Source organism: Numida meleagris, chromosome 4, assembly GCF_002078875.1.
Source record: "Numida meleagris isolate 19003 breed g44 Domestic line chromosome 4, NumMel1.0, whole genome shotgun sequence".
In the NCBI taxonomy this organism is placed as follows: domain Eukaryota; kingdom Metazoa; phylum Chordata; class Aves; order Galliformes; family Numididae; genus Numida; species Numida meleagris.
In genome coordinates, this window is record NC_034412.1 from 1911215 (window position 1) to 1927675 (window position 16461).

Here is a 16461-nt window from a genome sequence, read left to right on the forward strand (position 1 = left end):
ACCAGTTGATTTTAAAACACAAGGTAGATATAGATGCTAATGGTGGCTAATCTGGTATGTTTTATTATAGCAAACTGTTGTTCATGCAACACTTGTGCTCAAAGGGGAAGGCACAGCATTTCCTACAATGAGCCACCTTATAAAGAGTTCATTTTGTACAAATTTGTAACGTCGCCTTTAATTTAGTGTGCAGAACCTCAAAACTGAGGCATTACTCCAATTATAAAAACACTTGCATCGCTTTTGTGCAAGTTTTAAAAATACAAAGTTCTCTCTAAAGTGGCTCAAAATAGATTGTTCATGGCTGCCTACATCTAAGATAAAAAGAGTCTAAAACAATTGGATTAGGCATATTAAAGGTGTTCAAACCATGACTTGATTTGTACATCTATTCACACCTCTTTTTCGGTCTTTATTCGGCAGTACATATGCACCAAATTCCATTTTTAGAAGTTTCCATATCATTTTCATAGAAAACAAAGTTTGAAAACAAGTAACATTGAAACACAGCACGGTATTCTACCACAACGGAAACATTTGGTTACAGGACTCAACAAAATCTAAAAATGAACTATGCTGTAGATTACCACATGCAAAGGTCTTCATGTTATCTTTGAAAATGAAAAGGATGAGATTTTATTACCACGTTTTTACTGCTTTCTACTATTATGGTAACTTGTGTACTGCAACACAGTCTAGTTGAAGGGAAATGTATGATCTTTCTCATGCAAAAATCTACAAATTAGTTTTGATGATATGGAAAGCTTTTCATAACATCAAACATTCATCTGGTGCAAATGCACAGGGAAGCCTTCCTGAAATTCTGACTTTACAAACAACTAATAAGCCATACAGGAAAGAACTTAAAAATAACTGAAAGAAAAATAAGAGGGGAAAAACAAAAGAAAAAAGAAACACAGGCTGCAGGAGTAAACCAGAGTCTGCTGCTAAACCGGTCTTGGTTTTGTGTCCAGTGTAAGTTAACACTTATGAACTCATTTTGATGATTTACTAGGTTTTATTATCAGCCCCCTGAAGGCGAATCAAGCTTGCATGCGTTCACATACAGCATCACAACCATACTCTCGTACACACGCCACTCCAGGACTAGGAGTCTGCTTCATGACTGAAGAGCCCCGTATTTGAAACATAAGTCTGGCTCCACAGCATCGAGTCCAGACATTCATTCAATGTTGTCCATTCACACGGTGCTTCATAGCAAGGCCTGGGCTCATTCTCCTTGGACTTATATGGGCATCCTATTCTCTTATGCTTACAAGGCTTGATGATGGTAGTACTGCATTTCCCCCCAATTGCTCTAGTAAGTCATTGTTCCTTCTCAGGCACTGAAGATCTTTGACCTGTAGCCCTTTTTCTTTGAACAATCTAAATAAGCATTCAGTGTGAAGTTTTTCATTACATTTTGCCACTCATTCTCACTCGCACCCACTCGCCATCTTGACTTCATTTGGGCTTTTCTGTGATTCCAAATGAAATCTTCACATTTTCTTTCCCGATTTAATGCAGCAGCGGATCCCATGAGCCAAGATTGATGGATCAAACCTTTTTTTTTTTTTATTCAGTGCTGCATTGTACCTAACTTCCAAAATACCACTCTAAAACTGGAACCCTTCTGCTGGTACATTGGCAGATGAATTGAAACCAAATGTTCCGCCTTGTATTGCTTCTGGTACAAGGCTAGGATCTTCATCAATCTGTAAAAGAACAAGAATATAATAAGAAGGAACGGAAAGACAGACTCACCGAAGCGACAAACTCCATCTCTCCACCTATCCCCTTCACTGCATCAAGTTTTCTTTTTAATCTTCTCCCCCAGCCTAGGAATGCTATTACGACGAAACACTTTAGCCTGAAATGCTTTAGATTTAGTAGACACACTACATGGCAGCTGGTACTCTCATTTAAAAAGTTTCCACTCTGCGGAGTACTGGAAAGTTTATTGTCAGTCACATCTCATACTTATTTGTCAGCTTATAAAGCGTCATTGTTCCCAGAAAGACTAGTATTATTTAAACTGAGGAGTAAGTTGAAATTGCAGTTTCAGCTTAAGTAGGTAGTATACGGGCTGCTAAATTGGCACTGTATTAAATTCCAAGTCTTGCTATACACACAGAACCTGAGCTCCTAGAAATGACCTATTGATTATATTAAAAAACAGACTCCAGCAGAAAAAGTGACCCTCAGGTGCAGACGGCTGCAAGCACATTCTACAGTTTTACCATTTCTGCAATAATACGCTCCCCAGATATCTTCGACCAAGTAGAAAAATCCTCATTTCATGACGCAGACTGACATTATATCTCCTTTATACATGGTTAGCGTCTTTTACAATTTAAATGCACAGAAATCTAATTCCTTCTTTTGATTTACATTGCGTGTTTAAGCTGAAAATGACACTCCTCATCAGCATGTTTTTTTACTTTCATTTGATGCACTCTACCTACCTTTGAAATTACTAGAACATTCAAAACTTTTATTCTTAATAATCAGAGTCTTGAACTTAGTACTCAAGTCAGCAAGCAGGTTAGCAGACGTGAAATACCAAACTTAGAAGCTGACAGCTAGAACTACCTGAAGCCCAATATTTCATTCCCTACAGATAAGGCTTAAATTAAGCATCAGATCTTTATAGACACTTTTGAACAATAGAAGATAAGCAGCAGGTTCACACAAGGGCTCATTCTTCACTCTATCTGAAGTTTACTATTAAGTTTTTCAAATCTTACAACAGTCTCTGAAACCAAAGGGTAAACAATAATAATAAACAAAGCATGCAGAACCTTAACAGCACAGAAAGGTGCTAAGATAAACAAGCAACCCACTGAGCAGTACTTCCAGTAGCATGGATGCAGAACATGACACATCCTGAATGGCAATAAGTCAGCCAAGCCTTCAGACTGCAATACCCATATCAATAGTTCCCCTTCAGCTCCTTATCTCATTGAAGGGGACATGTAAGCAAAATCAAGCACAGTATTCCTATATTTATCACTTTGTTGAAGAGCATGTCAAAACTTATTAAACTAGTTCATGCTATTGGCACTATGACTTATACAATGCTATGGCATTTCAGGTGCCAGTGGACAACTCTGTGCTTCTCAGACTACACATGGGCTGAGTATGTTTTTCAGAACCCATGATTATAAGGCACAAGATCTATGCAAACAAACCAACCTTTCACATAATACACTAGTCCAGCTTAAGGCCAGAGCAGCTCATACTCAGTGGTTATTTCTGCAGTCTATGCAACAGCACACTCAGGAGGACAGATCAGGACAAGGCCTATTGCATTAAACAGATGAAGTGCTCCAAGAGCTAGAAACCTCTAATTATTGCCTATAATCAACTATTCAGAAAGGCTGTGGCATCGAGTTAGAACCCCATGAGCTCAGTAATTAATATTATTTTTATCATGTTTAAAATTACTTACATTCTGTCGGTAGTGGTCTGACAGAACTTTAGTATAGCGAGTTCTGAAATATAAACGCTCTAAAATAATTCTGCAAATTGGCTTACAAACGTGCAACAATACTCTACATGCATATCAGTAAATTGGATGGACTAAAAAACTCCAGAGAAAAAAAAACCTACAAATGCCAGACTTCAGAGCTGTTTTTTCCCCTCCTGAATCACATCTATGAATAAAAACAAATGATTACATAAACAGATGTCAGAACTATTACACACTTACATCATCTGAAGAGAAGAACTGATCAATGATCTCATAAGCCAGTTTGTAGATGTCTTCATTTTCATGATTTTGTAGCTGTTCAATTTTCTCCAGGCCTACGCAAAAGATGTAGTCAAATTAAAAAACTAAGTTGAAGTAAAGCAACCTCATTACCTCTCCTTAAGGTCTCATCATGCAAAAATCACTAAAAACAAACTCAGATATAAAGTAAAATTCAGTAAGATGCTGCTAAACTCACTTGACATGCTTAAGCACAAAAGCTGTAGAGATTGGACAAAATGCAATGGTTTTGGAATACACACTACAGAAACAAGAAAGGTCAGATAGAAAGCCAGTTCCAACAATTATGGTGATCCCTTCTCTCCCCACTCGGAGCAGTTAGGCCAATCTTTGGAAAGAAGGGCAGGGGGAGATGGGGGCACTAAGCAGTAGCTTGTACCCTCAAATCACAGTTGTAGCCACGACCCATGACATTCCAAAGCCCTATGCTCTTGGTGGCACACGTGCCATTGCTTACTGACCTGCAGCTTGATTATACACCAAGTAGCTCCACTACACCAGTTTTTGGCAGACACGAGCAAAGCACGCATCACTGTTTTTAGCATTCTGACAAACAGAGCTTTAGGCATGAACACCTCTTCTCCCTCCTGCCATTATCACTGAATAAAGCTTTCCCCCTCTTTTAAGATTTTGTATTTTCAGATTCACTTCATGTTAATGAAATCTCAGTTTTCACTCGTGCCCAAACTTAGTATCAGTGTTTTTTCATCCTGGAAGATTTTTAGTCAACTTAAAGAGCAGCCTGCACACAGGAAGTCTGAAAGCCATTAAGAAATTAAAGCAGTATTTCTGCAACTTGTGTGCCTTATTATTTTCTTCCCCCTTTTAAAAAAAACATCTGGGCACGCATATGATTAAGGTAAGCAAATTATCCATACATTTACAGATAATTTGCCAAGTACACTGTACTACTAAAATAACTGATGCCTAATAAACTTGACTGCCAAAATCCAATCCCTCCACATTTCACTTGATCATGAACCTGAACAGGCAGAAAAAGAAAATGCCATTTCAAAAAAAAAAATAGATTTGCTTAAAACATCTGTGCCAACACAGAGCCCACAACATACACATGTGGCAGGAGGCTTAACAGTGTTTTTAAAACAGCATAAATACAACTAAACTTCATACCTCCGCACTCTTCAATAAGATTGGCTATGGTTTCTGCTTCATCTTCAGCCATTTTTAATATATTACTTAGCCCATCCAGAACCACTTGCACAACTTGTGCATCTTTTACTGTTAGCAAATTGCAAAAGGGAGGAATTACATTTTGTTGAATTAAGTATGCCACCTAAGGAAAAAAAAAACAGTCATCTCAACAGTGCAATAAAGGACCACAAGCACAAATGCAGACAAATGTAAGGAAGCCAAAACACTCAGTTACCCAGCAGGATAAAAGCAGTCTGTAGCAGTCACTTTTTTTTTTGTTTATAGCATAGAAAAGTAAGCTTATGAATTACGTTAAGAATACGTTTCAAAAGGAAGATGCTTAAAGAGTAGATACTGTGAATTTGTCAGCATTAGAAAAGAGTTTGAACTTTACATTCAAATAACAACACGCAACTTAATATTCTGAGTTAACAAGAAACTATTATAACATAGTTAACAAATTTTTATCCCCCAAAAAATGGCAAAAAGATACTAATGCTGAATAACCAAGATCCTTTTCAGAGCCTGCAAGCAGTTATTCACAGCTACAAGGCTATCCTAACAGAGGAGCCTCCACCCAAATCCCCACTGATACAGTCATTCCAAAAGCAGAACCTAAGTTCACTCCTAAATCTGTTGTGGAAAAGGCAAAAAATTACTGAAGTGGAGAATAATCTAGACATTCATAATCCTGCCACAGGATTTATGTCTGTTCATGAGGTTTGACTCACTTGGTCTTTTCTTCCGCTGATTGTTAAATTGCTTATTGCCCAAGCAGCTTCTTTCTGAGTACCAAAGTCGCCCTAAAAATACAACAGCAAATAGAAATTACATCAAATAGGAACTGGAACGATGATATTCTAGTCAAAGCTTCAGTTTGCTGCTGTTTATTCTGCATGGTAGCATCATATCTGTCGTTAGGAAGGACAGAGGAGAACTAACATCCTGCAGATGTTTGAGTCCACTTGCAGTGCGTTCACCCTGTCCCTACAACCACATTATCGCTGATCTTTCACTAGAAACCTGCCTGCATTGAAGCACTCGCCTCTCACATTCTTTATCAGTAGCTGTCATATTACAGTGAGAGATAAGTGGTGAGTGTTTGCTTTGATAAACATACTATATGCACTATATATGGTGCATAGTGTAACTGGCTGCCTCTGAAGTTAGTCAACAAGTTTTCTTGATAAGTTTAAAAAACAGAAAGGTCTCTAACTCTTTTCTTAATGATCAATACATGATCGGTTAGAACTATTTGTAAACAGGTATTGTTACTCAGGGGGGAAAAAAGTTATTTCTTCAGTCTTAGCTCCAAACTCTGCTCAAAGACATTCTATCCTTGTCTTGACTGAAAACAAGGTTGGCATTTCTGGCTTCTTCTATTGCTGCAAAGCAGCACTCCTGCATACAGCATGCTGCCATTTCTAAGGCAAAACTCCGAACACATACTCTATGATTATTTTACACACCCATTTATTTTTTGTTGATACAGTTTTAATTGTTAAAAAAAAAGGATGAGACATCCCTATTCCATGATCTAGCATCACAGGATCGTTGCTTGAACTACTCTCAAACTTGATAAATACAGTAAGTGATCAGGTTAATAACTACAACTGTGGACTGTTTCCTTATGCTTCCAGATAACGCAGAGGAAACAAACCCGATTCAGACCTTAACCTTTGGCAAAGCATTGGGAACTACTTCACAGTTCTCCATCTGCACCTATTCATTTCATATATGGGCAAAGATTTCTGCCCTCAGTCTTTACAAAGAAGGAAAAAATTAACAAGCCTAAAAAGGAACTGAGAATGGTGGATCTGCTTCTTTCCCCCACTACATTCAACATGCACCTTCATGTCGTTCTTCACAAAATACAATCCAAAACAGTAACATATATCTTGCAACATATTGGAAGTGCTCAAAGGCATGGTTTATCACCCCCTCTTCCCACCCCCAAGTTTACAGTACGATGCAAAACACACAGCAAGGAACTCGGCGTCATTTTCCCCACTTAATGAAATGAACTGTTAAATCCTTCTTGTTATCTGACCTTATCTAGAAGATGTATTATCATTGGAACAAGGTTCGCATCTATTACTGCCTGAACTTGCTGCTGATTTCCTGCAGTGATGTTCGATAGAAACCACACTGCTTCCTGCAAAATAAAAGGTTTTGAGAAATTAATTCAAACAGTATTCTGTATTTTATTTCCATCAGCAAGATTTTACATTCACAGAATCAGAACAGTTTAGGTTGGAAGGGACCTTAAGATCACCTAGTTACACTCCATCGCTATAGGCAGGGACACCTCCCTCTAGATCAGGTTGCTCACAGCCCCATCCAGCCTGGACCTGAGTGCTTCCAGGGAGGGGGCATCCACAGCCTCAGTGTGCAACCTGTTCCAGTCTCTCACCACCCTCACAGTAAAGAATTTCTTCCTGATATCTAGTCTAAATCTACCCTCTTCCAGTTTAAAGCCCATTTCCCCTCATCCTGTCGCTGCCTGCCCTTATAAAAAGGCCCTCCCCAGCTTTCCTGTAGGCCCCCTTCAGGTCCTGGAAGGCCACTATAAGGTCTCCCTAGAGCCCTCTCTTCTCCAGGAGGAAGAGCCCCAGCTCTCTCAGCCTGTCTCCATGGCGGATGTGCTCTAGCCCTCTGATTATCTTCATGGCCCTCCTCTGGACCTACTCCAACAGCTCCGTGTCCTTCTTGTGTTGGGGGCCCCGGAACTGGATGCAGTACTCCAGGTGGGTTCAGATTTGTATGTTTAGAATTCCAACAGTAGTCAAACACAACTAAGGAAGGATTGCAGGTATCTAAATTCCTAGTAAGTAGACTACATTTGCAGGTAACATAGTAGACAGTCCCACCTTGGGAGACTGCACAAGATTCTTCAGTCATTTGCTGTTACCAAGTTACTACCAAGTCAAGATTAAATGGAAAAAAATTACTTAACAAAGCTACAAGTGAGCACTTATGATTCTGTTACTGAGAACGTTACAGCAGTTCTCAGTTGATGGGTCAAATGAGCTCCAAAACCCAATCCAGTATCTTTTCCAGAAACATGAGTGGTAAAAACCTGCATTTTACTTGCCCCACAATGTTTCTCGTTAACATCAATCAAGAAAACAATGTCTTAATTTAAATGCTTATTTTGCCAGAATAATGTTTCAAGACTATTCAGTCTCTAAACCCAAGACACTCCCCTTCAGCAATAGAAGAGGTGCCTAGAAAAGTGCCTAATACAAAGGGTTCTGCCTCCCTTGGGAGTATGCCCTCCCCATATTTAACAGTTCAAATGCTGAACTAAGCCAAGGAGTGCATATGAATTCCCATGTTAAATAAGGAACAAGGGCCCCTCGCTCACCCCACTCCATCCTCAGTCCCTTCTAATGGGGAGTCTACGCGTGAGTCAAGAAGTTAAGTTTTCAAGTATATTCAAGAGAATCTCCACATTTTAATCCTACAGCTGATGCATTTCTTCTTTCCCAGAAACCTGCCATCAGTCTCTCAATTGGCCTCTCAACTTATCCAGCATGACTTTCCGGACAGATCTTTCTTTCAAAACAAGATTCAAACACTCCCCAATTTCTGTACTTAAACACTCAACTGAGTCTCTTGGATCAGATCACAGGATCATTTTCATTAATGAACCTGTTAGAGATTTAAGATGCCTAGGCTTGTCTTGGTGAGCTTGTCTTGGGCTTTAATCATCGGCAATGTTGGAAAGTAGGACCCCAGAAATTAACAACATGCCTCAGATGCACTCCGGAATCAGCACTTCATTATCAGTGCCCCCATTTAAAGCCTTTTCTATACAAGCATGCACGCACACACTCCCCATCCTCCCACCCCATTTGACTGTTCCTCACACACACTCCATTCAGAGACATCCAATTATCTCCATTTCATCACTTCCAAGAGAGTCAGTTTAATTAAAATGACATTTCACCTATCAATAACTCTAACTTTTAAGTCTTTCGCCAAAGTTACAAGATGAAGCATTAAATTCATAAGAATTCATTTAGAAGAATCAAAAAACAATCCCTGTCAGGGACAAGTTTGCAGTTCCTTGGAGATTTTTCTATGGCTGCTAACTTCCAGAGGAAAATAAGTCATCATCCATGTTGCTGTAAGCTGGCATTCCGTAATTAGTCATTACTCAAATCTCTACATTATGTAGACTCCAAAACAGCTAAGCCAAATATAAGGGATTTATCAATCAAATGCTAACTCCACAATTACATACCTTATTAATTTTTTCTTTGGGATGTGTCAGAAGTGCTGGAAAGTGTGACAGAGCTTCACAATTCAGAACTACCTGCGTCTGTTCATCGGTACCAGTGACAATGTTTCCTACCGCTCTCAGCGCAGCAGTCTGAAAGAAAACGCTTTCAGTTCTTGCAAACAAAGAATTTCCTTCAAACAGGAAGAGCACGGATTTTTCTAACTGAGCATATGCTACAGCTTCAAACAGTTAAAAAGGCAAAATATGTTATGTAAATGATGTACCATAGAGGAAAAAGTACTCTTTTAAAGTTCAGCATGGACTGGAGAAAGAAATTGGCTACTTTCTCTAGCATTGCATTTTGAGCAACACTGGAAGAAAGCTATTTGAACTTACTTGCACTTTCACTTCTTGATGACTGAGAAGAGGAACCAAATGAGGGACTATTCCGGAGTCTATCACCATCTGGATCTGTTCATTGCCAGCATCCGTTAGATATGAGAGCGCCCAGACTGTATCTACCAATATCTAATATAGGAAACATTGGTTTGTAATTAGCACAGAGGTACCATCATTAAAAAATCAAGAACTGACATAATACAGCAGATTCTTGTCCATAACCTATTCGGTTTGACAAACTTAATGCTTTCCACCCTAAGGAAGTCTGAAATAGTTTTTAAGTATGTTTAAACATTTTGGTAAAGCACTGTTGCCGATAACTTTAACAACTGAGCTACAACTTCACTAAAGGAAAGAACAACTCTTAAACAACTCTGATTTCCATTTAGGCAAAAAGCCACTAGAATTATGGAAGAGGTCGAAGTCAGTCATTTATTTTACTATTGAAACAACCTATGCTTGTATTTAGCCTCTGATGCAGCAGTAATGTAATACTTGCTAACATTTCTAGTACCTTACAAGTGCAGCAGATGCTCACATTTTCTCCTCATTTACAGATTTTTGCTACAGTTTCAAGCTTAAGTGGTAGACAAAAAAAAACCCCACATTTATGTGTTAACAAATGCTTACAGAAAATCAAATTAAATTTTGTTTCATACCAGGATGAACTTTCTGAATGGAGAAAAGCTGATTTTCCTAAAGTACATGCAAGTAAATACTCGTAAAGATAGAAATACCAGGCAAAAACCTTAATTGCTGCTTAAAATCAAATACAAAAATAAGCTTACCACAACGTGATAGATTTATTCATTTTAAAGAAGAAAGCTACTTAAGTATGGAAGCCTTATGCTCCAACTAAAAAAACTATACCGGAGCACAGAACTATCTCAAAGTGGTATTACTTACATTTACATCTGTGTGGTGAATTAAAACACAGAGGGCTGGAAGGATCTAAAGAGAAAAGGAATCATTTCAGTTATTTTTAAGGCATTCAGATACTCAGCTTCGCTGTAGTCACAGTGAGCAGTGAGTAACTCAGTCACCTCCTGAATGGTTTCCATCGGCGGAGGAGGATCTTTGTGACGGCACAAGTTGACCATGACCCAAGTAACGTTTCTTAAGAAAGTTATGGGAATAGATGGGCTGATGAAGGACAGCAGTGGTTTCACTACACCAAGGCTAATAACGTAATCTCTACACTGGGGTCCATCACCTGTTAAAAATATCAAAGCAGTATGAAGGCAAAGGTCATCCCACTCAATTCGCAGAAAATAATACTACAAAACTGTCATCTTCATTTAAAAAATGATAATCTGAGGATTCTCTATGAGTGGTCAAGCACAGTTTATGCTCAAGTCCCATGCTGGTTCTGCATACATCCAACAAAAGAACAGCTCAATTTGATTCACAATGGCTACTCAGTAAATCATATTGGATCCAGTCAGTCTTCAGCATCCATGCTTATGAGGGAGTCAAGCTAACTTCTGTACATTTAAAACTCAACTCAATTAAAAAGGCATACAAAGTTTAAGGCACAGACATGAGGCTCAGCAGCCTGCAGTTTCCCAGGTCTCCCTTTCTTGAACACGGGAGCGATGTTTCCCATTTTCCAGTCACCAGGGACTTTATCTGACAGCCATGCTTTTTCAAATATGATGAGAGTGGCTCAGCAACCACATCAGCCAGTTCCTTCAGAACCCCAGGATGCATGTCATCAGGCCCCACAGATAGGTACACATGCAGCCTCATGAGGTGGTCTTGGACTTGCTCCATTCTTACACTTGGAGGGATTTTCCTTCCCCAAACCCACTCTTAAAAGTTCAAGGACATAAGAACATACAGTATATTTCAGGCAGTTACAAAACCAAGCTTTGTATTGGCTTGCTTCTTAAGACCTGGCATTTCTAAAATGTCAGGTGGAAGAAGCCTCAGTATGTCAGAAATCATGACTTCAAGCACTACAAGTATAATCTGGATTCTATACCATCTACAAACACTGGCTACAGCTCGCACACAAAAAGTCAAATTGAAGACTGAATGATCACAACTTAACATACCATTCAATATAACGTGCGAGCCCAGCTCATATTTCAAAACCCAAAGTAAAATGGCTTTCATTTTAACAATCTACATGTCTGTTTGACAATAATTTCTTTTCCTGTATTTGCAAAAAAAAAAAAGCAAGTGTGCCTATGCTCTGGGCTGCTCACCCTAGATGCATGACAGAGAAAACAGGAAAAAGTTAAGAACAGAGTGACTGCCAGTAAAGGCTGCTTACTGTCTTACAGTTGACCATCTCGAAGCTCTAACACAAAATGCTACCCCTAGTTTATTCATTCAATTTCAAAAGGAACTCGGCAATTTTTAGTGGCAGGAGTAACACAAACCTATGATATTGCCTAAAGCCCACACAGCTTGTTCACAAACATTTTGGTGAGGTGAATGCAGCAGTCTCAGAAAAAGTGGTACAGCATCTGAAAAATACAAGCAAAACACCATGCTATTGTTAAGGAATATATATCTGAAAGGACAAAATTAACTCAAACTTAACTAAGCTTCAGTACTTCATGAGACATTCTCCCCCTGGTTAAGTATCGGTCAAAGCTCTACCAGCTTCCCAGATGATACTGAAATAAAACACTCTAACAATTCTTCCTTTATTGCTTGTTCTTATTGAGCTTGCAAATCTTAAAATAACCTGACATTTAATTTGCTTTAAGTCTCAGAAATTTACCAAAGCTTGTCACAACTTCAAGTTGAGCTACTCTCATTACATATAGAAATCCAGAGCTAACTCTTCTATCAGAACCAATTGCAGAAGTAGTAACTGTACAACCAACCTCATCCATTCAAGTTAGCCAACTTCAATCAACAGATTGACCAGCAGTGTAGTAAGAAGGATGGACATGGACTTGATCTGCTGCAATCTTACTGATTTACACATTGTCCTCCCACCACATCACTACTAGTAAAGTATGCACCACTTGCTCATCCAGAAATCCACCCAGTCACTTCACAGTCAAGACTGCGCTAAGAACTAAGAAATAGGTATGTATATATATATATAATTTTTAAATATAAAGCAACTACTATACAAGTTGTGAGAAGCCTGTAACTGCTTAGCACTAGCAATGAAATAGAAACAATCTACTTCAATCACTGAAGTGAAACAGTCGCTTGAGGAAAACACAAAACATTGGCATTTCATTGTTTAAACCACACGGCACATCTGAAAAGCTGCAGACTTACTACATTGAATAAAGTTCCAAGTAGTACAAAAAAGTCAATATATGATTATAGTGTCGGGGGAAAACAAAATTAAGTGTAATTCTGTCTTTTCATTTTTGGAAACATAGCATACTTATTGGTATTGGCAGCACGCGCTGCAATACGACGCTGTTTCCAACCATTAAAGATAAAAGCATCTCACGTATTGCACTTCTTGTGGATTTCTTCCTTGGATTTTAGGCAAAGACATGCTTAACTGTATGTTTCATTCTTTCAGGGTCTCAGGAAGCTCTGTAGACGTTTCTATTTAGCTTTTTCTTTATAAAAAAGAACTTAGGCCACATTTAAAGTACAGAAGATAGTTTGCTTTGCAACTCGGATTCCAAGTAAAAGACAAATTCCTTCCCAAAATTCAGGTTCCTTAGACATATTAGGAACAGTTTCATGAGAAGCATTCTCTAGACTTGGTTCACACTTTTCTTCTCTCTTCACAATTAGATGGGAAATCCCCCCATGGGAGACTTTTTTTTTTTTAAATTCTGCTTGAAAACTGAAAACCAGCAGATACCAACTCTGCTAAAATAGTGTGAGTTCCCAGAAGAGATTACTCACCATCAGGAAACCCAACTGAATTTAAAAACCTGAGAAAATGGAGAACAAAAGCAGGTGTGCACTTCAACTGATGCTGCTTGCCAGAGAAGAAGTAGAACTTCTGGCAGGAGACTTCATGGCCAGGTCCTTCAGCGACGGGCCTGTGATTGACAACTCAATTTCAACCAACCTGGCTATCGCATGAAAGGACCAACCCTATCACACGTGGACTGGTGAACATGCTTGAGATACAGAGAAACGGGAGTGTGGATGCGATGCTCTTTACACTACCATTTAGATCTTGTTTTTGTGGAAGCTATGGTGCATGCTTTATCAACAGTCAAATAGTAGTGGACTTACTAGATTGAACTACGGCCTGTGTTTGTTCAGAGGTTCCAGATGCAATGTTTGTCAAAGCCCATGCAGCTTCAAACTGTAAAGAAGGACTACAAAAATAAAAAAATATTGTAACGTGAGTTTTCAACCAGAACGTACATGCACATTAGCTAAATACTAGGAATTCCCACAGCAACTAAACACTTGGATCTGTAGAAACACTTACTTGTCATCTCTTTCAAGACAGTGCACTAAAATAGGTAATATTCCTGATTTTATTAGGTCATCAATTGGTGGATTGCGATCACTGGAAAGCAGCTTTCTGTTTAAGGAAATAAGAAAATACACAACTCAACAATCACAGAATGAGAAGTGAGGACTAGAAAAGATCACTGAAGGTCGTTTAGTCCAACACTGTGCTCAAAGTGCAGTTATTGCTAACACTACATCAGGTCAGCCGTGGCTCTGTGTAGCTGAGTGTTAGAAACCTAAGCAGGGAGATTCAACAAGCTTTCTGGACAAACTGTTCCAATTTTACACTATCTTCTGGCAGAGTTCTGGAAAGTTCTCTGAACTTTCTTCCCCAGCATCTACTTCAAACACAAAACAGGACTATTTTCAACACTAAAGGGAAAATAACTAATTCTCAAAATTGAAATTACTGAACCACTGGAAAATCGAAGCTATTACACTCATTACCTGTTTTACTGACCACGTTTTCTTTGGTAATACACTTCAGAATTAGTCAGTGAGTAAAATAAAGATAATCTGAATTATTCAGTTACGCTCTCCTGCAGCTTCTTCCTCCCCCACCCAACAAGGGAGATAAGGAGCTCCTGGCTGCTTTGAAGGGAACACCAGAAACTTGTTTCTTCTTCTTGTTCAGTGAGAAAACAGTCACAGTGCGGATTATTCACCAACCGCTTGCTCAAACTGGAAGAGAACTCTTATTTCAAAAACCAATTAAAGCTGTAGGTTTTGGGAAGAGTGTTGTTTCTTCCCCCCTTCCTATTCTAGCTTTAGTTTAAAGGGTGGTACAGATTAAGGTTGGAAAGCGTTTGTTTTCTTCTCTAAAAAGACTTAAAACCTTTGTAGCAACCGCTCTCATATAGCTTCAAATTAATTTTCAGCACACACAACTACAGAGAATTCCTCCTGAAACAAGAGGTATTTGTAGCAGCCTACTGCATGACAAAACCAGCAGAAAGGATTATGCCAGTTCTTTCTGTACTTAAAAGGTAAAGACTTCATAGCCCTGCTAGCCTTATTTTACTGCACTATAGGGCACTGTACTAAAACAAAACGTAGTACTTGTGCATAACAAGTTTGAAATACCCGGATCTTTGAAGCTGGCAGCTTTTTCTTTTTCAGTTCTACTTATTAAGGATTTGGTTTTTTAAGTCAGTAAGTGACATACTCTTGTTAGTTAAGCTAGAATATACACTGTCTGAATTCAAGTGCATGGTAAACTAAGAGTAAAACCAGTACATCAGAGAGTGCCTTCTTACCTTGCAGCTTGCACCGCGCTTAACTGAATACCCTGGTTGTCACTTGAAGCATTCTAAAATAAGAGAAAATTTAGACTTCTCACATTTGTCAACACAATATAAACAATGTGAAAATAACAACAAAAAACACTTGTTTTTACCTGTACTATTGCTTCCAAAGAAGTGTTTTGCTAGAAAAAAAAGATATAAAAGCAGTTAGAAATTAGCAGTCTCTGAAGAAAAAGAAAAGATTGTTTAGAGTTCATTCTTACCACTCTGAAGTCACCATCTATATCAGAATCTTCACAGATATCCTCATGGGGCACATTTCTCCTCTTTAGAAGATGTTCATCTCTTTTGTTCTTAAAAACACATGAATAAGAAACTAGATTTAGGGGATGTGTGGAGCGTTAAGAAAAGCTTTTTTAAACTAGCATCCTAAGTGTGTCTTCACTGACACTAATACTGAAGTAATTCAAGCTATAGTTGGAGAGGAAAGAAATCGTATTTCCAACAATTCTAACCACTTGTATCTTCACACGCATTCTTGCACTGTTTCACTTGTGAGTTGAACTGTTGCTCTGGGGAAGAAAATAGCTTGCTGTCTACAGATTTCAAAAGAAAAAATGGTAAGCCTTTCCAAATCTTCAAAATCAAAAACCTTGCTGCAGGAACAAGAACTACTCTTCTCCTAAGACTGCAAATCAAACAGCATTTTTAAATGCAAGGTTTCTAGTACTGGAAACAGTAACTTCAGAGCTTCCTTCTAAACCAAAGTACCTCCACAGAATTAGTAAAGATCAATAGTTTAAGGATGCTGTTCCCTGTGGACTGCAGATGCACACACAACCGATTATTTAAAATTAACATCACCAAATCCCATTTAGTAAAAGTAATCCTAGTTCATCTCACCTTTCTCAACTCCACCACCACTTCATTCCTTTGTCTTCTCATAGTCTGAAAAGAATCAAAATAAAAGTATATTATGTTCTGGACCTGGGTTAAGTGACCGAGTTTTTGCCCAATTATTTTCAACTTCATGCACTCGGAACAGTACTTATACACACCAGATTTCATTTGCACTACTGAAGCAGAAATCCAACAGGAGATGAAGTAATTATTTTTGTCTGTCTTACTGCATAACAAAATAGGCATTCCCTGCTCTTCATTTTGAGAAAGGAGAGAAGTACACCGAAGTAGGGAACAAACAAGCACCTTGAAGGGCAATGTCAAATGATGCTGTTCCTAAAACAGAACAGTGCCAAGGC

The 16461-nt window shown here is 38.6% G+C and overlaps 1 protein-coding gene across 1 annotated transcript; it reads right to left on the bottom strand.

Annotated features, from left to right (window-relative positions):
* Positions 392–16150, bottom strand: KPNA4 (karyopherin subunit alpha 4; the record flags this gene model as incomplete). Its single annotated transcript, XM_021393958.1, is given in 16 exon segments — positions 392–1715; positions 3713–3807; positions 4904–5066; positions 5656–5727; positions 6975–7079; positions 9174–9302; positions 9549–9680; positions 10458–10502; positions 10595–10764; positions 11939–12025; positions 13731–13816; positions 13933–14028; positions 15215–15267; positions 15355–15384; positions 15466–15555; positions 16106–16150. Coding segments are annotated over 16 exon segments (1497 nt in total), but the record flags the coding sequence as incomplete, so codon positions are not given.